The 22230-nt window shown below is 42.9% G+C and overlaps 1 protein-coding gene across 1 annotated transcript; it reads left to right on the plus strand.

Annotated features, from left to right (window-relative positions):
- Positions 1 to 200: 200 nt before the first annotated feature.
- On the plus strand, positions 201 to 22211 carry cmtm8b (CKLF-like MARVEL transmembrane domain containing 8b). Its single transcript, XM_086038278.1, has 4 exons — positions 201 to 336; positions 2592 to 2765; positions 3032 to 3151; positions 21782 to 22211. Exons 1-4 carry the CDS (start codon positions 211 to 213, stop codon positions 21866 to 21868), a joined length of 507 nt encoding a protein of 168 aa, XP_085894404.1. The 5' UTR covers positions 201 to 210; the 3' UTR covers positions 21869 to 22211.
- The last annotated feature ends 19 nt before the right edge of the window (positions 22212 to 22230 follow it).

Raw genomic sequence — 22230 nt, forward strand, 5'->3', positions numbered from 1 at the left:
ATAGGGTAAGTGGTGGAAAATAGGTGCATGGATAAATGCCAAGTAAACTGGGAACAATACTCAAGTGTTTATGCAGTGTGTCCTGGAAATGAGAAAGTACAGTATTCATCTGATTCAATGGAGGGGTGGCCTTCTTGGTTTCCGGCACAACATCCTCTACAACAGCATCAGTCTCACTAAGGGCACAAAGACAATTTGCATCAGGGCATCATGGAGAGAACCACAATAGTGTTGGACCAAAGGCCTCCCACTGTACCAGACATCTCACCATCCACCTTGACCTTCAACCAGCGATTCACCTCGATGGCTCAGGGGATTCTCCTCATGACAGAATTAGTAAGTTTGAACATGTATCATCTGTATCATCATTGACAGACATGTTAAAAAAGGTGAAGGATTTAAATTCAGGGAATTGTTAAGAAACTGATGGATTTGGAAATTGAAAAATAATTTAGGATAAACCCTGGACAATTTGTTCGTGTTCACAACCAGGGCATGCAGAGGGCCGGGCCGATAGGGTGGCATATTTTTCTAGAACATAAGGTTTTGGAGATATTTTCAATTTTCAGAAAAAAATCCATCTGTTCCTGAACTTAACCCTCAATTCATACATAGGACTAAATATATCACTATTACATTATTATTCTTATTGTTATTACGAAAACCTGATGTGCTAAAAAAAAATACAAGGGCAGTTTCAGATTCAGCGCAAAAAAAAAAAAACATCTCAAAAAGTTTAAAATATTTCGTAAAAATGTGTTCACCAGTGTTATTGGATGCAAACATCCGTTGTACCTTTCACTCAACTGAAAAGGTAAAGTCATTGTATGCCAAAATCCTAAAGCGAATATATATTCATTATTATTATTATTATTATTATTATTATTATTATTATTTCGTTTTTATAGTTTCAAAAACTGCCATGCCTTTTTTTTTCATATAGTCCGAAATACAATTCAGTAAGAACTCCCAAGCAAAAAGGATGTTAATCAAAAACATGTAGCACTCTTCCTCCCCGCCTGCTCATTGTCTTGCTTCCTTCCCAAATCAGCTGAATGAAATAAGTCATGACGTATTTTCTCAAAACACAGTCAAATCTGTCAGTTTGAAAGGCGACAGGCAAAAACGTACAATTGCAAAAAGACAAAATCCATTGCACTGTTGATACACATGATTTGAAGATATTTTGATTGTACTATTCTTATACATGAAGGCAATTTAAGATGAAGAGACAATGTAGTAAAATATGAAAACTTGAGAGTGACTGATCTTGACATGAGATCTAAATGTATTTTTGAGCTTTAATGGGAAACTTTCAGCAGGACGCTTGCGGTGAAACTGGAAGGGCAGGTTTGGGGTTCTTCTGTATTTTGTCTTTGAGCTGCAAGATACAGCGGTGGAATCTCAAGAACAACATTTTCTTGGTGGAAGTTACAATTTCCTTTCAAATGTCTGAGAATAATCTAACATTCTCAATAATTCAGGCCACTTTATCAAGGTCATTTGAATCACCTGTAGTTAATGAACACACAAAAAAGCAATACAGTGGTACCTCTACTTACGAAATGAAATGGTTCTGGAAGAAATTTCTTAAGTAAAATATTTTGTAAGTAGAGACGTGTTTTCCATGTAAATGCCATAATCCATTCCAAGCCCCCCAATATTCAGACATAAATGTTTTATAAAGCATAAAAATGCATCAAAACATGTAACAAATACATGTTACAATTAGATTATTGCACAATAAATGAGAGTTGATAATGTAAAAAAACTAAGAATAGAGTAAAGAATAAAAATGACGGTCGTTTACCTTTTAATTGCTGCCCTCATCGCTTTTTGCCCTCTTTGGTTCATGTTCCCTCTCAAAAGTGTTTTTTGCCTGGCGTTTTATAAAGAACTGTTTTAATAATGTGGCGCCTACGGAAGAGGTCCCTCTTAGCCAATGGGACGCCAGGAAGATGCTAGGTAATAGCCAATGGCAAAGCAGCTCTGAGAATGTTGCATTCAGGAAACTCTGGAGGTGCCAGTAGCAGCCCATACTCTTACCTTTCGTATCCTGAAATTTCTTTCGTAACAAGGGGCAATATTTTCCTGTTGATGCGTTTCGTAACGTTCGCAAGTAGAGGTACCAATGTATTTTTCTTTTAGTCAAACAAAGAGGGTCATTGTGTGCTTCGGTAAAACCAAAACAAATATGTGCGTCATACATTGCTTTTTTAGGTTTTATTTAACCTCACTGCTCTTTCACTTTGTTAATCAAATGTATGATTTGATCTTTGTGAGCCTTCTCTGCCTTCTTTCAAACTGATATACACTGCAGTGAAAAACTTGAGTGGACCATTTTTTTTTAAATAGAAATGCTGGGCAAAGGGGCAAGGCATTAAAAAATTAAATCTAATTATTGGGTCTAATGGACTAAAATGATAGACTGGCTACGGATGTACTGGGGTTAAACATTTTGTCCAATTTTCTTCATGTGTCAGCTCTTTTACAAATAATTCCACTCAGTCTTTCTCAGATTTGTCTGTGAAACAAAAACTTCCAAGTTATGGCAACTCAGCAGTCTCATCCTCTCCTTTCCTCGCTTGCAGGTCTGTGGCACGTTGGTGTGGATTCTGCTAGCTGGCACACAATATTTTCATCTGTCTGCCCTCTGCTGGGTTATGTTTGCTTCCATCTCGTACTGGCTCATCACCATTTTCCTCTTTATTATTTATCTCACCAGAGCCCAAAACAGGATGCCCCAAGTTCCCTGGACTACACTGGTAAAACAAAAAAACACTCAGAGAATGTGTAACTTTGAGAACCATTTAACCATTTTTGGGCGAATAAAACAAAACATTATTGCTTCATCTGTGCTTCGGAGTTGGATTTTGGGTGTATGTTATGTTTTTTATTCATGAAGAAAAGTTGATGATCAGTCTAATTTTGTTGAGTGATATACTTTCACAGTGATTGCTGCTCCTGATTTGAGATTCAAGGCAAGAGCCTAAATAGTTTTCGTCTGTGTTTCTTTGTTTTTCTTTCCTAGTCTCTGTGTTTAAACAGCAGTGCTACAGCTTTCTATCTGCTGACAGCAGTGCTAGAAGTTCTCTCGCTGCAGAGTACCATCGCTGGGCGACACACCCACAAGTGCTGGGCCACATCTGCAGTAAGAGCTCCCGTGTCACAAACATTTGTATGACCACACTATACAGTGTATTCAGTATGTTGAACAGTATAGTAGACGATACTTAACATTTTAGAAGCAATACAATACAAAGGGCAGTTTTTCCCACAAGCTTTTTCAAAGCAAAATGGCTGATGATAGTTTAGATTGCTGAATTAATTCGCTGTTATTCAAAGCAGGATTTCTCATAAATATTCATCAGGGCAAGCGATGTATTAATATCGTTCACCCAAGGACAGTGACTGAAAGGTGTAGTGGGGAGCGTATGGAATAAGATCGCTGTCAAAAAGGTATATCCGTGATTTAAAGATTCATATCCGTAATAGTAATAAATTGTGAGTACAAATCAAAATTGTGAGGGTTTGAATTTTTTTTGTGAGTACGAATCAAAATTGTAAGCCTGAGTCCAAAGCTATTATTTGAGACGTAACGACTTTATGAATTACATATTAATAAATTGGATATACCCATTGCTGACTTTACCTGCTGTGACAATGCGTCTCCTGAGCCGCTGGAAGCGCCGTCCGACCCGCTCACATTCGCCATCTTTGTTTTCCTATCCACGCATGCGCGGGGAGAGGAATTGCGAATCGATTAGCTCCCCTTCGGACTTGCATGTGTTCTGCGTGACCTCATCCTAATTTGCATGTTCTGCAGATTCGTGCTCTCACAAAACTGATTCGTACCCTCAGCTGGCAATTCGTGCGTAGTGAAGATTCGTAGTCGTAGAAGCGAGAATTGTATTCACAAAACAATGGCACTCACAGTTTTTATTCGTACTCACAAGAAAAGAAGTCAAACCCTCACAATTTTGATTCGTACTCCCAAAAAAAAATTAAAACCCTCACAATCTTGATTTGTACTTGTGCTGCCCAGTGCAGCGCGTATACTTGTGCGTAGCCCGACAGCCAGTTAACGATTAAATGTCCTCCAATAAACACACAAGGTTTGGTCTTCCTTGTATTTTAGTGAAGTCGTTTGTAGTTAGTTGTAAAACTGTATCACAGACATAAGCATAAATCACATACAGAACTGTACACAATATACTGAACATTTATGTACATATTTGCTAATAGCTTACACGAAGTATCCTTGTGTCACACTGGATAGCTAGGAGCTAACAAGACAGTCGACTACAAGCTAAACAGAGCAAGAATGCTAAATAAACAAAACGTGATGTTCCCCAATACAACACATATAAGCAATGGACATTCGCCAAGTGATTGAGAATTACTTACAGACATGTAGTCTCCAAGGCAGAAACGTGTCAGAAAGTATTCAGCAGAAAAAAATGTGTCCGATATGCTCTGTGTCTGAGTCACAAATAAGCTGCGTCACAAGCTTATTTCAATGAATTATAATGACCACAAGGTAGCAGTAGAACAGTCATGTCATGTCATCTTCCAAACCGCTTATCCTATACAGGGTCGCGGGGAATTGCTGGAGCCTATCCCAGCCGTCAATGGGCGAAGGCAGACTACACCCCGAACTGGTCGCCAGCCAGTCGCAGGGCACACATAGACACTGTCACTGAGCGGGAATCGATCCCACGCTGCCCGCACACAACTCAGGCGTGTGTACCACTACACTATCAGTGGACCAGTAGAACAGTAGATTACACTATATAAGTAACTCTTGCAAATTCAGACTTAAGGAAGCACACTCCTCACTTGATATACCATTACTGTATATCACTACAAATACCTATATAAACACACAATGCACAACTTTAACAGGTACTTAAGAAGTCTCTGAAAGATGAATCATGATCTCTGAGATTGGTCGCAAGAACACCTTGGCCGTCCCGTCCTTAACGATCCGCACTTCCACCTTGTGGACTCTTCCATCACTGCTTGGAAACGTCTGTACAATAAGTCCCACAGGCCATCAATTCATCTGGGCCTGGCTGTCTTTCAGTAGGACAACATCCCCTACTTTGACGTTCGGCTTGTCATCTGTCCACTTCCTACGATTCTATAAAGTAGCTAGGTACTCTCCTTTCCATTCCTTCCAAAAGGTGTCAGCAAGACACTGGACCCGCTTCCACTGTTTCCCATATATTTGGCTGGTGTCATACTTTCCAGAAGGGGACGACACAGCATTCATCTTCTGAGTGAGGAGCACGGCTGGAGTCAATATGGCTGGCATATCTGGGTCAGTGGAAACGGACACGAGTGGACGTGCGTTTATTATAGCCGTTACCTCTGCCATAAACGTCTCTAGGACCTCATGTGTCAATGGCGTTGATCCCATTTGAAGGAACATGGCATTGAGAATTCGTCGTACAACCCCAACAATTCTTTCCCAGCTTCCACCCATGTGAGAAGCATGTGGAGGATTAAACAACCAGGAGCATCCTCTCTCCATCAGAAACTCCTTGACTCTTGATTCCAATACGGTAAGGCCAAGCTCCTTACATGCACCCACAAAGTTGGTTCCTCTGTCAGATCCGCAGAAGTTTCGCTGGACCCCGAATAGAAAAAAATCTCCTCAGGGCGTTAATAAAACTGTCCGATGAGAGGGATTCAACCACTTCGATATGCACAGCTCTGGTAGACAAACACGTAAAGAGAACAGCCCAGCGCTTGTTGTTTGCCGCTCCTCCTCTTGTCCGACGTGTTGTGACAAACCATTGTCCAAATACATCAAGGCTGACAGAGGTGAATGGCGTTTCAGGAGTAAGTCTCTCTCTAATATGATGGGAGCGTGGCAAGATTAGTGGATGTCGCTCTTCTCTTGTCAGGTTGGCAGAAGACAGACGGGCTCCGACACAAATCAGGCCATCTTCATCCAATACCGGGTTGAGTTTTTCGAGGACACTCCCTTTTGGCCAAGCTTGGCTGGATTTAAGACCTTTTATTTCTTCGTGGAGAGCTTCCTGCTGGACACAACTGATGATTACGACTTTAGCTTGCGAAAGTTCTGTTGTGGTGGGTATTTCTATGAAGCATTTCCAACCTTTCTCTTTATCATTGTCTGACTTTCTTTTGAAGGAAGAAGCCACAAGGACAAGCTTGGCTATAATTCAACAGATTGTCTTCCAACTTGAACATCTTTCAAAATGTTGTGAGCCTAACAGAATTGCCGATGCCATGGTTGCCATAGTATTGACTTCAGGGCAGATCTCAACATCAGCTCCTGGCTCAACAAGTGAGAATGCATCTGGCACAAGTGTCTCAACTGGGTTGTTCTGATACATGAAAGCTGGATGTGTGAACCATTTGCTGTGCTGTAACTTGGCTGCTGGTATTAGTCTAGTAGCGTGATCAGCAGGGTTGAGATGTGTTGGTATATAATACCACTGGTTGGGGTTGGTGGCTCACGGCTTGACACATACATGTAAAACCTTCGGGTGGAATTGTGAATATATCCCAGCACAATTTTACTGTAAGTGAAAAACTTGGCAGCATCAATTGCAATGTCCATCTCATCTACAATTCGTTCGTAGAGCTCCACAGCCAACACCGCGGCACAAAGCTCCACGCGTGGGATGGTATGAGCAGGACGTGGAGCCAGTTTTGATTTTGCGGTGACAAATCCAACATGATGCTGACCATCTGTTTCAGCAGCTCTCAGGTAAGCTATGGCTGCGATAGCAACCATGGAAGCATCTGAAAAGAAATACAGCTCTTTGCTTTGTGTCAATGACATGGAAACTGGAATGTAGCACCTCTGAATGTGCAGGTCTTCAAGAGACTTTAAAGATTCTTTCCATGATTTTCATTCTGATTCCTTTTCTGGGAGAAGACTAGTGTCCCACCCTGGTTGTCCAATAGACAAATCTCGTACCAGGGCTTTTCCTTTAGTTATTAGAGGGGCCACAAAACCTAAGGGGTCGTACAAGCTGTTGACCGTGGACAGCACAGCTCTGCGTGTAAAAGGCTTCTCCTCACGAGACACCAGGTACATGAAGCTGTCCGTTTCTAGGTTCCAGTACAGCCCAAGACTCCTCTGGAAAGGAAGAGCATCTAACCCAAGATTCAAGTCCTTCAAGTCCTTAGCACGGTCATCCTCTGGGAAGGCTTCCATTACCTGAGTGCTGTTGGATGCCACCTTGTGTAGCCGCAAGTTGGATTGAGCCAACATTTTCTGGGTCCGGGTGAGAAGATCTACTGCCTTTTCAGGAGTGGCAACTGATGCTAGACCATCATCTACGTAAAATTGCCTTTCAACGAACTGCTTTGTATCGGATCCATACTCATGTTCACCTATTTTAGCTGCTTGTCTCATGCAGTAGATAGCAACAGCAGGTGAAGGGCTGTTTCCAAAAACATGGACCTTCATTCTATATTCTGATATGTTTTTGTTGATGTCGTTGTCCTCGTACCATAGGTACTGAATATAATCCCTGTGGTCTTCACGAACCACAAAGCAATAAAACATTTGTTGGATGTCTGCTGTGACTGCAATAGGTTCTCTTCCCAACAGTGAATTATTCAAGTCTGGTCCACTGAGAAGTACATTGTTCAGCGATGTTCCTTCATATTCAGCACTTGAATCGAACACCACCCGTATTTGATGGGGCTTCTGCGGATGATATACAACCAAATGAAGGGAGGTACCAGTGTTCCTTTTCTTTATCCAAAGGCGGAGCAGGTTCAGCTTGGTCACTGTCTATCATCTTCTGCATGAATTCAATATACTGACCCTTCATTTCCGGCTCTTTCTCCAAAGTTTGTGGGAGTGAGTTGAGACGTTTTACAGCATGTTCCCTGTTACTAAGGAGACGTGGTCTAGGAGAACGAAACGGCAAAGGTGTGACCCAACTGTTTTCATTGCTAGAAATGCCTTGTCGTCTATCGATAGAGCTGGTTTATCGTCGTTCTGGGTTCTGTCTAACACTGAGCTCCCAAGGTTGTCTCTGATAACTGAAAGATTTTTGCACTGTGCACGTGCAGGTGAGTTGAGACCGTTATGTTGGGACGTCCCACTGTAGTCTTCCTTCACATGGATACTGTTAGGACATTGCCTAAGAAAGGACATGCGACCATTGGACAATATGCTTGTTTTATAGATGTTCACCTCTGAAGGTTTGTGGACGGTTCCCAAGCACACATCTCCCACTATGACCCAACCCAGGTCTAGCCGTTGTGCATAAGGAGCATTATTTGGTCCATTAATCTGTTCCCGTACTTTGTGTACTCTTAGTATGTCTCTTTCCAAGAGCAGGAGAATGGGGGCATCTTGATCCACAGGATAAATCTCATTAGCAATTGGCTGTAGGTGGGGGTGATGGTGTGCAATCTCTGGGGATGGAATTTCAGTCCTGTCATCTGGCACCTTGTCGCATTCTATCAAAGTGGGCATAGAAAGTTGTAATTTGCCATCCATAGACTCCAATACGAAATTGGAAGCTCTCCGACCTGTCGTCTTTTGTGTCCCGGAACAGGTTTTCAGTGTGTACGGGGTCATGTCGTTAACTTCAAAGATGTTAAAGAATTCCGATTTTGCAAGAGACTTGTTGGCCTTTTCATCCAGCACGGCATACAATTTGATTGCCTTTTCTCTTTTACCTGCAGGATATGCCTTCACCAAGCAGATTTTGGAACATGAACGAGAGCCATTTTCATTTCCACAAATATCTGTGCACTTGGAGATGACTGAAGATGGCGGGGTTTCACTTTGCTCCTCGCCGTCTTTGTCTGTTGTGACTTGCTGTGTGACCTCACAAGGTGGACCTGGATGTAGCGCTGCAATGTGCCTATCGCTGTTGCATTCCATACACTGCACAATCATCTTGCAGTCCTTTGCTATATGTTGAGTAGATCCACAGCATCTGTAACATATGTGATTCTCTTTGAGGTATGTTTTCCGCTCTTCAATTGTTTTGTTTCTAAAGAGCTTGCACTTTTTCAGTGGATGTGTTTTTTTGTGTATTGGACACTGGCGATCCGGTTCAACTAATGTGTGGACAGCAGGTTTTGATTCATCACTTGGTGCCTCTGTAGGGATGTCTGTCTTGTGTACACTGATTGACGTTTTTCTTTTTACTTTATGGGAGGCTTGACTGCTCAAAGTGTATATGGCGAAGCTGGTGTCGTTTTTTATTTTTGCCTGATTCTGGACAAACTTGCAGAACACAGCAAAGGGAGGAAATGCTACTTTGTAATCCTCCTTGTACTTCCAAATGTTATCCACTTTTCTTGGATGTTATAAGGGAGCTTCTCCACTATGTGCTTAATGCCACGAGCTGTGTCCAAATAAGTGAGACCTGACAGTGCACCATCTTCCTTTGCACACAGTTCGAGTAGAATGTCACGAAGTTTTCTCAACTTGACATTATCTTTATTGCTTTATTTATTGCAGACATGTAGTCTCCAAGGCAGAAACGTGCCAGAAAGTATTCAGCAGAAAAAACGTGTCCGATATGCTCTGTGTTGTCTGTGCGTATGCCGAACTGAGTCACAAATAAGCTGCATCACAAGCTTATTTCAATGAATTATAATGACTACAAGGTGACAGTACAACAATAGATTACACTATATAAGTAACTCTTGCAAATTCAAATTAAAGGCAGCACAGTACTCGCAAATTATTACTATTATGGATACGAATCTTTAATCACGGATATGCCTTTTACTATTACGGATACGAATCTTTAAATCACGGATATGCCTTTTTGACAGCGACCTTACTTCATAGGAGCGAGGCCTAGGTAAGAGGAGTCCTATGGGATCAGGAAAAACACTGTGATCAATGAGCTACTGTAAAGCTCAGATAAAGATGTTTGTGGGGAGCTAACTATTGGCTTGGCCTGATATTTTATGTAGGAGCATTTTTTTTGTTACATTTTCAAGAAGTTCTACCACAATAAAATGTTGAAGCGTAAAGTGCAGTAAATCCGTGACCTATGACCAATTTTTCGTTAATTTATCTATGCCAACGGCATTCAGTAACAGGCTGAAAAATTAAATACCTTCCCACTAGATGACAGAAGGCACATTGTAGCGTCGGTTGAAATGATGAAGCTTTACTGGTGGTCAGAAGTTTCCTTTTAATTCCTTTTGGATCGTATATAAACCTATTACACCGTGTTTTATGTGCTTCTCATAAAAGACAGCAGTTGGTTTCACACGACGTGTTTATTAACACTTCCCAACAGAGAGCGATCCAACCATTTAGACACTGATCTTAACTTCCACGCATGCTCACATGCCACCCTTGGACTCGTATGGTAGCTCGTAGGTGACATAATGCATATGAACAATACTAAGCGCCTAGTTCTACATCCTCTCTCTTAAGTTTCTATACACATAGCAACTAAAACACCAAAATTTAAACAAAACTGGTCTAACTAAACGTTGCCAAGCCACTTTAGTAATTTCTGCCTGTACTAATGACATCGTACTATATAAACAAAAAAAATAAAAAAGAATATTTGTAGTATAATAATTTCTAACAGCTTCAAATGAACAAACATACTTTCACAGAAATAATTTAGCAAGTGTGATTCAGTTTTTTTATTTTTTTAAACGGGACAACAGAACAGCCCAACGTACACAGTCAAAACAGTCAAACCAAACGTCTGTGAGGCAGTCTTACGACCACGCAGCAACTACTGCTGGTACTTACGGTTGGGCCTGCAGATGCGTCCAGCCCGTGTGACATAGATACCCCCAGATTGCTGCAGGGAGGGTGGCGCAATTCCAGGTGTGGCCTCACCATCATCAACGTCTGCCCAGCCCCCAGTTGGAGATGCAGGAACCTCATCTTGTGGCAGGTCACTCGTTGGTGGGGCGACAACTGCCTGGTCACCGTCACACGTCTCAGGCGTCGGCTGTGGTGGTGCCTCCTGGACAGGAAGCAGATGCCTCCGATTTCTCCTGTAGTCGCACCCATCTGATTCGATGACATAAGATCTCGGTTCCTTGCAGATCCGCTTCACTGTCGCCAGGCGATCATGACCACGCTGAGTCTGCATCTGCACCACTTCACCCTCAGTGAGTGTGCGAAGGGGTTTGCTTGTTTTGTCGTACCACGACTTCTGATACTGCTGCTTCCTGAGGAGTTGAGCCTTAACAGTGTTATTATCTTTGACAGAGGGAGTCAGCAGTACCTTGCTGTCTGGACATCAGCCTCTCAGCTGCCGAGCCGAGCGTTGCATCTCGTGCGATATTGCGTATGTTGAGAATGTTCAAGAAAACGTCTGTTCGATCACGCCTGGACCTCTCCAACAGCCTCGTTGCGCTGCCGAAAGCCTTTTCAGCACGTTCATTAGACTGTGGAAATTCCAGGCTGCTGGTAACGTGAATGAAGTCCCATACAGATGCGAAGTCTTTGAACCGCTGGCTAGTGAACTGGGCCCCATTGTCCGAAAGCAGCAAGTGTGGGCTGCCGTGGACTGAGAAATGTCGCTTCAACTTCCTTATCACAGTGGTGGACGACATGTCACGCAACAGATCTATCTCAAACCACCCTGAGTATGAATTGACGAGCACTAGGTAGTGTTGGCCATTCCACTCAAAAATGTCAGTAGCCACAGTTGACCATGGCAGATCCGGGATGGCGCACGGTTTGAGGGGTTCCTTCTGTTGATGGGGCTTAGTGCTATTACATACAGAGCATGATGAAGTCTCCTCCTCTATGTCCTTGGACATGGATGGCCAGAACACAACAGTTCTAGCCCTGCGCTTCGTGGCTTCAGTGCCAGGATGACCTCTATGGAGGATGGCGATATATTCACGTCTTAACGACTGTGGGACAACCACCTTGGGTCCCTTCATGACAACGCCAGCTTCAATCACCAGTTCATCTCGAAATGTGAAGTACTGGCGTACCCTTGCTGGCAAATTAACTTCACGTCTGGGCCATCCACTTCGTCTGCAGGTCTGTGTCTCTCGCAGTGTGGTCTCTGAGTTCGTCAAGACGTGTGGAGGAAATGTTTTGGACAGACATGACCTCAAAACCCGCCTCCTTGTTTCTATGCCGTTCTGTCGATAAAGTGTCTGCCAGGTGCATTTGCTTGCCTTTCTTGTAGACCAGATGGAAGGAGTACCTTTGCAGACGCAGCACCATGCGCTGCAATCTGGCAGGGGCAGAGTGAAGGGGCTTTGACAGAATGGTAACCAGAGGTTGGTGGTCGGTCACAATCTGTATGTGCTTGCCGTATATGTAGTTGTTGAATTTGGAGCAGGCAAACACAACGGCCAGTAGTTCCTTTTCAATTTGCGCGTAACGCACCTCAGTTGGTGTCAAGGTGCGAGAAGCATAAGCGATGGGGGCTCCATTTTGCAAACACGCCGCCCCAAGGCCATGCTGAGAGGCATTGCAGGTGATTTTCACTGGCTTTGTACGTCATAGTATTTTAGCGTCGGTGGATTGACGAGAGCTCGCTTAAGCGCTTCAAAAGCAGTTTGTTGTTGTTCATACTAACACCACTCGGTGTCCTTGTGCATCAACTGGTGTAGGGGGGCAGAGATCTCGCTGATGTTTGGGATGAAACGGGCCATGTAATTTATGACACCGAGGAAGCGTCGTACCACTGCGACGTTATCGGGTGCTGGTATATCCTCGATCGCCTTAGTTTTGGATGGGTCCGGTTTGAGTCCATCGCTCGTGAACAGGTGGTCAACATAACTGATTTCACTCTGACTGAATTTGCATTTTAGTGGGTTGAGCCTTAGGTTGACTTGGCGTGCTCGATCCAGAATTTTCTTCAGGTTATCGTCGTGTTCCTTTTCACCGTTGCCCCCGACAATAATGTAATCGACTATTATCGCACGTGGGTAGCCAGCAAAGATCTGCTCCATTGTGTGTTGGAAGACCTCACTGGCAGAGCTGATTCCGAATGGCATCCTCAGGAACTTGAATCTCCCAAATAGCGTGCCAACTGTTGTCAGCTTGGCAGACCCTTTGTCCAGGGGAATCTGCCAGAAGGAGCTCTTCGCGTCCAGCGTGGAGAAAATTGTGGAGTGTGGCATTTGGGCAGCTACATCTTCCACTGTGCGCATAGGATGATGTGGGCGTTTAAGTACTTTGTTTAGGTCTTGTGGGTCGATGCAAAGTCGTATTACATCACAGTGTTTCTTATGGGTCGCCACCATGACCGAGACCCATTCACTCGGTTCCAAAACTGGGGCTATGACACCCAGACTCGTCATCCGGTCCAATTCAACTTTGACCTTGTCACGCATTGCAACCGGTATGTGGCGCGCTGGCCTAACAATAGGCTGTGCTCCAGGATCAAGTGTCATCTTGTAGATGACTGGAAGGGTGCCGATATCGTCTAAGAGGTCAGCATATTCTTTGAAGACATGACATGCAAATTCAGACTCCTCCTCAAAATGCAGTAGGTGCACATCCTTACTTAAGGTGCCAAGGCCCATCCGGCGGCTGTCCCGCAGACTAAGTAGTGGTTGTACATCACGTTGTACTACTTGGAATTGTAGGTTGTACAGCTGCTGTGCCAAGTGGCAAGGTAAACGCACTGAGGTGAGGGAATTTCATTACCTCCATATGCAACAAGCCTTGCTTTTTTTGAGGTGTCTAGCTTTTTTTTACATTTAACTTGTGTCTGGACCTCACTTGATAGCACGTTAGCTCCAGTGTCCACTTCGAGTTCTAGCAGTTTTCCATTCACGTAAACTGTACAAAATAGTTCCTCCTTGTTTTTCTCTTCCTGAGTGCCCTTTTTTCCAACTGCATCCGTGGCTACAGATATTCCATCAACATAATACAATTCGTCCCCACTGTTCGAGCCCTGGGCAGCGTCAACCATGTTGACTGATCTCTCTTGCCCGCTCCTGTGGGTGCTCTGTGATGATCTGCAACATAGTTTGAAGTGATTCCATTTGTTACAGTTGTGGCACTGCTGGCCAAATGCAGGGCATTTTCTTCTGCCCATGTCATGATTTAGCCCACAGTTACTACAAGAAGTATTTGACTGTGTTATTCCACCTGCAGTAGAAGTCTTTCGCCTGAATTGGCAAGGTTGCGACTGCTTTGCCCTAAAACGTAGTGTCCACATTTGTGGCGCTCTGTCTTGGTGTAGCAAGAGTCTTGATGTCGTGGATTTGGCAAGTTTCAATTGCTTTCGCCAGGGTTAGCTCACTGTTGCGCAGCAGGATTTTTCTTGCACTGTCATTAAGTATGCCTGTGACCAGTTTGTCCTTTACAAGCTTATCCTGGAGATTTCAAAATTAGCATGTTTTCACTTTGGTTCTCAGATCACTTACATAGGCTTCCACAGTCCCATCTTGTTTTTGGTTCCTGGTGAAAAACATGTATCTTTCCATGGTGATGTTGGTTTGTGGGTTACAAAGCTCACAGAATTTTCTTTTCAGGCACTCGGGGTCCTCCCTCGACTCGGCGGGAACCACCACGACGTCGCCCTCTTGAACAGCGGGTGAATACAGGAACAAGCGTTCGCGTTCAATGGCTTCCGAGCCAGCCAGATTCAGCAGGATGAAGGCTTGTGTACATGGAGGCTTGTCAGAACATGCCACTATGACAAATATGTCGTACTCTTGCTTGAATCTCCTCCAGTTTTCCGCGATATTGCCATCAAACACCAGTTGGTCTGGAATCCCTCTGCCATCCCTCTGCTAATGTTAGCACTTACTACGATTTAGCACACTGTGGAACAGTCCCGCGCCGTCTCTCCTTTCTCTTTCTTCCTCTTTTTTTTTTTCAGTACTCGTCCAGGCGTCCCTCCGACGTAGGATGTGACTGGTCCGAGACTTCTGACACCATGTTTTATTTGCTTCTCATAAAAGGCAGCAGTTGGTTTAACACGACGTGTTTATTAACACTTCCAAACGGATAGCAATGCAACCATTGAGACACTGACCTTCACTTCCACGCATGCGCACGTACCACCCTTGGACTCATATGGTAGCTCGTAGGTGACATAATGCGTATGAACAATACTAAGCACCTAGTTCTACACACCGTAAGAGCTAGAAAATAAAAATATGAAGCAATGAGTCACACCTATCTCCATACGTGTAAATTGCGGTTAATTAAACGCATATTCTAATCACAAACATAAATCTATAAACGGATAAACACAAATATTCACCTTGTTGCCACTTTCAACCGGGCTAAGTATCTTGAACTGTTAGTTTTGTCGTCTGATGAAAAGTCTGTTTTACCGCTTCAGAATCGTTTCGATGTACTGTCAATTCACCGTCTAATCAGCCGTTAACCTCTTCCGTAGTCCTTCAAAGTAAGACTTTCCGCTTAACAGGAAGTCAAAAACAAAGGTCCAATATTACTGAATATTTAACAGATAAACCCATAGTCATTTACACTCCCAACAAATTATGTGCTTTTACATTAACTAATCTTAAACACAAGCATAACAAGCACAAGCAAAACATTACATACCTATCTTTTCCTACTTGATGCTAACTCAAGAATTCTTTACCAGCAGAACTAACTTTTGAACGGGACGTTGTACGATAGACATTTGAACAAAAGAGGTGAACGTTTGAACAAAGAGTCTATCACCCAACGTTATCTTGACTTTACTTACAAGTCCGTCATCATCTGTTACAGTCTCTAAGATTTATCCAAGTCTCCATGCAGATCTTGGTTGTTGATCCTCTACTTCCATCACAATGTCACCAACTTGAAGGTTGCAAGGTCGGGGCATGCAGAAGCCTCATATAACAAGGTGCTTAAGGAAGCATCATCGACTCTTCCAGAGGCGAGTGACAATGTCTAGTTGAGCACGTTCTTTACAGTTCTTATTTGTCGCTCCCACATTCCACCGGCGTGAATTGAATGCAGTGTGTTGAAAACAAAATCACATTCCTTTTCTGCAAGGTATGTTGCTACTCTATCGTGATGTGTGATTATTAATTTTGTGACATAATGCTGTTTGGGGAGAATGATTGGGTGTTTGACAGGGAGAGGAAGAGCTGAAGAACCGAGTCTTCCTCCCAACTTGAGGACTCCTTCATCCAAAAAGGGATGGAGGTGATAGATCTTGTGACCACTGTGCAGTGGATTTCCCTTGCTCAATATCTTAATTTCTTCTGAGTAGAATTGTCTTTGCAGATCTGTGAGGATAACAAGAGCTGCATCTTGTCGTTGCACTTACTGTTGAGTGTACAAGTGATTTGTCTTTCCAGAGTCTCCATCTGCGACGCAACACAGCACTGACTGCTCCAGACCAGGATGCGAATTTCGCATCAGTCAGACTGACTTTAACCGTAATCCTTGTTACCAATGTCTGGACCTTTTTTACCTCTGGATCACCAACTGGAAGATACAGAATCTCATCTACTGGTAAAAGTATTTCTTTATCCTAAAGGAATTTGGGACCTGTGAGTCAATTAGATGACAGCAGTTCATCTACTGACACCCTGGACGCGTGGTCAGCAGGATTTTCTTTGGTGGAAACATTACGCCATTGCTGGGGGGTTGTGCTATTGGGAATCTTTTGCAACCTGTTTGCAACAAAGGTGTAGAAACATCTGTTTCATTATGTATGTATCCCAGGGTGACCTTTGAGTCTGTCCAAAAGAACTCTTCCATGATACTTTGAGATATCTCTTCTATAAGCATATTACTCACTGTAACTGAGACAGTGGCTGCTGTGAGTTCTAACCTTGGAATAGTGGAAACTTTTATGGGGGATACACGAGCCTTGCCAAAGATGAAGGAACAGTAAACATCTCCAACTTCATTGAGAAGCCTTAGATATGAACACTGACCATATCCAATGGTGCTTGCATCTGAGAAATGATGTAGCTCTCTTTTCGTCACTTTTCCTAATTTAACCTGCACGTAGCATCTGTTTATCTGTACCTTCTCCAAATTGTTCAAATCTTTCTCCCAGCACTCCCAACGTGGCTGCAGGTGTTCAGACAGGGGATCATCCCAATTGGTACCTTGACAACACATTTCTTGCAAGATTTTCTTGCCACTGAGAGGACATGGAACAACAAAACCTAAAGGATCCTAGAGTGATGCTATGGTGGATAGTATTCCATGCCGTGTGGGAGGCTGATGTCTCAGGGTGATGTTGAATGTGAAGCAATCCCTTTGTATATTCCATGCCAAGCGCTCTTTCCGTTGATGTCTCACTGAAAGAAAGGATATTTAGCTTAGTTTCATTTGCACGCTCTGATGTTGGTATACTGTTTAAAACTGTTTCATTGTTTGACACAAATTTGTGCAGCTAGAGGCTTCCCTGTGCACAAATATCTTGTGCTTCTCGTGCCAGTTCTATGCCCTTTGTCTTGGTTTCGACACTTGCAACTTTTTTGAAATCACTCTCCAGTGCACGAATAGCATCCATGGGAGTTACTGTTGGAATCTCCTTTACGGATATGCGGTGACAGAGACTTTTCGTTATGACTGTTTGGTGATGAGGTGCTTCACAGCCAACTATGCTCCATCCTAAAGCTGTTCGCACAGCATACGGCTCATCATCTTTGCCCAGGATCACTTTTCGGGCGGGGCCAGTGCCTTTGCACAGTTAAACCCTATCAAAAGTCAAATTTCAACACTGGTTGGAATATTTTCACGATTTGCAGGAATATGGTAATTTTTGTGTGAAGAAGGGAGATCAATATATGTTGTAGAATAGTACCCGCTTACTCGAAGGCTCGGTACTCTTTCACTGCTGATAACTGCACCCTTTTCCATCATGGTGGTGAGTTTTAATTTCACTGGGAATCGTTCCGTTTGTAGCTCGAGGCTTACCTCACGACCAATGAAGGCTGTGTTACTTTGAGTGTCCAACAAGGCGTAGACAGGTTTTTCTCTGTTGGGGTTGACAGTGGATGACACCCACACTGGAACAATCATCGAGGTACTCATTGGCTGTCCTTCCTTGGTGACGTTGAATAACATAGCAGCCGCGGTCTCTGATGAGCCGTCTTGTGTTATCTCCATTGCATTTGCTTGTTGTTCTTTCACATCTTTCATAAAATCAGCATCATGAAGGCAGGATGGATGTTTTCTCATACATGTTTCGCATGCAAGGCGGCTTTGACAGTCCTTTAAACTGTGACCTTGTTTCAGACAGCCATAACAAAGTCTGACATTGTCTTTCACATATGTCCTTCTTTGCTTTAGAGTCCTTTTGGTGAAGTCTGGGCAATTATTTAGTTGATGTGTGTGTTGACATAACATACATAGAGAACTTCTACTTGGTCCCTAAGTGGTTTCTTCATCCTGTATATTTGTTTCAACACGGAAGATGCTTGCCTTAATCTTCGTACCTTCCTGTAGATGTCTCTTTTCACTGTACAGCTCTGAAGAACAAAGAGCCTGCATGGAGGTGCTTCCAACAACAAAAATTCCGCAAAATCGCAGAAACTGAAACTCTTTGCCATCTAATTGAGCCTTTGTAACATATCGGTTCCATCGAGCAGCTGCTCATTCGGGCAGTTTTTGAGTCAGTTTTTGGTTTTGTTCACAGTCATTTAATATTTCTAGTCCTTTTACATGTGGAATGGCCAGCAGGCAAGCATTTATTAAGTCTGCATAGCTTCTTAATCCTCCAGCGTCCTTGGCATGTATTTTCGGCCAGCTCGCTAGTTTCGCTCTAAATGCTCTTTCTATGACCAATGTCTGACCATATCTCTGATTAAATTTTGTCCATGCATCTCCGTAAGCTTGCTCATCACTTCTAAAGAAGGTTCCTTCTAAGCATTTACGAGCTGGACCAGTGAAATACCTTTTCAAATAATACATTTTTTCAGCAGCAGAAATGCCCTTATGGTCTATCCGCGACGTAAAAGAGGCTTTCCATTCAATTAAATGGATTGGTTCGCCACTAAACACTGATGGATCGGGCATGGGAAGTCTGTTAAGTATCATACTGTCCTTGTGTGAGTTGAGCAACATCATGGGAGGAAGGCGGTCAAGATGTTTTCGGTGTAACTGATGCAGGGGAATGGATATTAGTGTGTGGCCTCACCTGTTCACTTTTTACCGACGGAACTTCACCCATTCGGGTCATTTCAATGTTATAGGCCTCCAGTCTAGCTCTAGCTGCCTCCACATCTCTTTCTGTCTGCAGACGTTGAAACTCAGATTTGTGATTTTCAAGTTCCTTTTGGTGTTGCTCTTCCATTGCCTTTATCATTTCCTTTTGTTTACTCTCCTCCTGAATAATCTTATTTTCAGTTCTGCCGCTGCTTCTGCTCGCTTCATGGCGATGTATGAAGACATGGAACGATGAGTGATCTCCGATGATGCAGCAGTTTAACCATAAATGGAGGATTCATATTCACGATCCAGCAGCTCACGCAGTCGATGGCTTTCATATTCGGCATTGAAATCTCCATTAATGCCCGTTAGTCTCTCATATAGAATTTTGGTGATGTCACGAGTTACTGCCTCACATGCATCAATTTTCTTTCTCAGGTCAGTTGATGGTGCTATGTGACTTCTTATCTCACTGTAAAGTCTTGAAATATCATCCGTTCCAATTTCCAAAGCATCCAAAAGTGATGACATATGTCCATCAGTTATATCTGACTTGAGATTTTCTCTTGCCTCACGTGCTTTTATTTTCCACTGTCCATATAAGCAGATGAGCCTTTTTTCCTTTTTCAATAATTCCTCCTCTTGATAGGCATCCATCTTTTCTGTTAGAACCTTGAGAAGAACAGAGCGCCGAGGTTCGACTGCACTGTTTTGGAGGTCGCATTTCAGTTCTATAGTCTTGTAGTCTTTACCTTTAACATGCGTGAGTTCAGCCAGCATTTTTTCTTTGCATTGAATTGCTTGTTGTATGTCCAGCCTTGCATTTTCACTAGCCTTCTCAAGCAGTCCTTTGTAGTCTTCAATTTCCATTTGTATACAGGTAATTTGTTCATTAACGTCCTTGTAGTTAATGGCTGAAGGCTGAGTAACTCCCATTGTTTGACCAAGTGTGCCACCTGTTCCTTTTGAGTTGTAGTTTATTACATTGAAGACACGTCAAAAAGGCCATGACGGACAGCAAATGGTCTGGACAAGCTCTTACTGTAGCGTCGGTTGAAATGAAGAAGCTTTACTGGTGGTCGGAAGTTTCCTTTTAATTCCTTTCGGCTCGTATATAAACCTCTTACACCGTAAGAGCTAGAAAATAAAAACATGAAGCCATGAGTCACACGTATCTCCATACGTGTCCCGAAAATGCAGAAAGAGACAAAAAGTCAATTACAAAAAGTCTTTAATTACCAACACAAATGCCTGACAAAGTAGAAATTACTGGCAAAAACAAAATCCAGGAAATACCAAATTGGAACAAAAAGCGCTTGCAAACAGATGATCCGTTTGAGAGGGAGAGAGGGAGAGGGAGAGGGAGAGGGAGAGGGAGAGAGAAAGAAAACGACAATCGAGCCAAAAGAACAATCAAGCCAAGACCATGACATGAAGCGTTGGTACTGACACCATAGATAATTATAGAGTAATTCAAAACTTTATGAACATACATTTTTTTCATTCATTTCAAACATTTTTATTCAACATCACAACAAATATAGAACAATATAAAATAACACGTGCAGTGAACTACTAAAAATGGACACCTCAGGAATACTAACTACGCCTTAAAATGTTAACATAATATTTCTTAAATTATGATCTTACACACGACGTTAGCATCATTACAAAATTGATTGCTGCTTTCATCAGGTGGCTCCAGCTAGTTATTGTAGCGGGCCGAGATATGGCCACTTTGCACCCTCGAGACACAGCACGATGGACACAAGATAGTGGTTTGATTACAATTGTTTTATTGGGCTGTGAGGGAGACTAGTAAAAGAAGCTAAAACAAGGGGACCTGGGCCTGCATAATAAAATACGAAAAAAAATAGCAACAATAGTAACAGAATAAATAAAACCAAGTAAGAACAGGTGGGAGGAGGTCAGTAGGGCTGTGGTTGGCCGAGCCCAACGGTCACTTGGGGTTTGGGCGTGCTAAAATTTACACTCACGATTAAAACACTGCACTCACTAAAGATATAATTTACACACAATTAAAACACTGCACTTTCTAAAAGTATAATTGACACACACGATTAAAACACTGCACTCACTAAAATATAAAACGGCACCCTTCCGTCGGGCTTCGGTCATGGCACACGGGAATGTGGAGAGATACACTGTCGACAGGCAATTTCAAAAGCACGCGCACCCTTGGGTCGGCCCCACTACTACTAAATAGTCGAATGCTCCACCTCCCGTTGGCTGCAGGCTCCCTCCCACGGTCTCGCTAAAAAGGTAACCCAGTTGCTAAAAGTTCAGAGATTATGAACCCCCCTTAAAATATTGCTAAACTATGCTGTATGGGAGCGCCAGTGCGCGAGGGGAGGGGGACTGTCCTTGCACGAACGTCAGCTGCGGTGTCTTGTCGGTGTGCGTGGCACCGCGGGTCGCTCCTTCTCCATCTGCGGAGCTAAATGTGTTTATTTATTTATATGTAAATACTACCCTCTGTACCTTTTCAAGAAAATGAGTCGGCAAACACAACGCTAGTCATTTTTAACTAAGACGAAATCGCTGGGGCTCTGTAAAGTTTTATTTCAAAACAACAGAATGAAAAATGCTCCGGTTGAGATTTATATTACATAAATGCTGTTCCCATACAGTTGGTTGCATAGTATTTTTAACAGAACTGTTGTGTTTTCACAATATATTCTCCTTTTTCTCTTCTTTTTCCAGTGTTTTGCCTTCCTTACCACAATATGCTATGGAGGTAGCAGCCACCTCAGCTACCGGGCTTGGAAGGCCACCAAAGAACAGCGCTAATGTCACGTCTTCTTTTTCTTTCGTTTGTCAGAGGACTCTTTCTCTGACTGAAAGGGGTCGACACTTATTATTATTCTTGTCAAACCTAGCTAGGCTGCTTATGATGATGTTTTGACGAGATCTAGGAAAACCAGACAGCTGCAAAAAAGAAATAGATGTACAGTAAATGAGAAATGTATTTTAAGGAGCTCAGAGATGGAGTTTAATTATCAGATGTTTTTAAGCAATTTTGTTTTTCATATAATTGGTGTTGAGGTTAAGAATGGTGTAATGAAAATCCTGTACTTGCCACAACAATGTCACCACAAAAAGGATAAAAGGGATTAAAAAGGGCAAAACATGACTTGTTGTGTTCCCTGCAG

Source organism: Filicampus tigris, chromosome 8 (genome assembly GCF_054856515.1).
Source record: "Filicampus tigris isolate MCC_2025a chromosome 8, RoL_Ftig_1.0, whole genome shotgun sequence".
Taxonomy (NCBI): Eukaryota; Metazoa; Chordata; class Actinopteri; order Syngnathiformes; family Syngnathidae; genus Filicampus; species Filicampus tigris.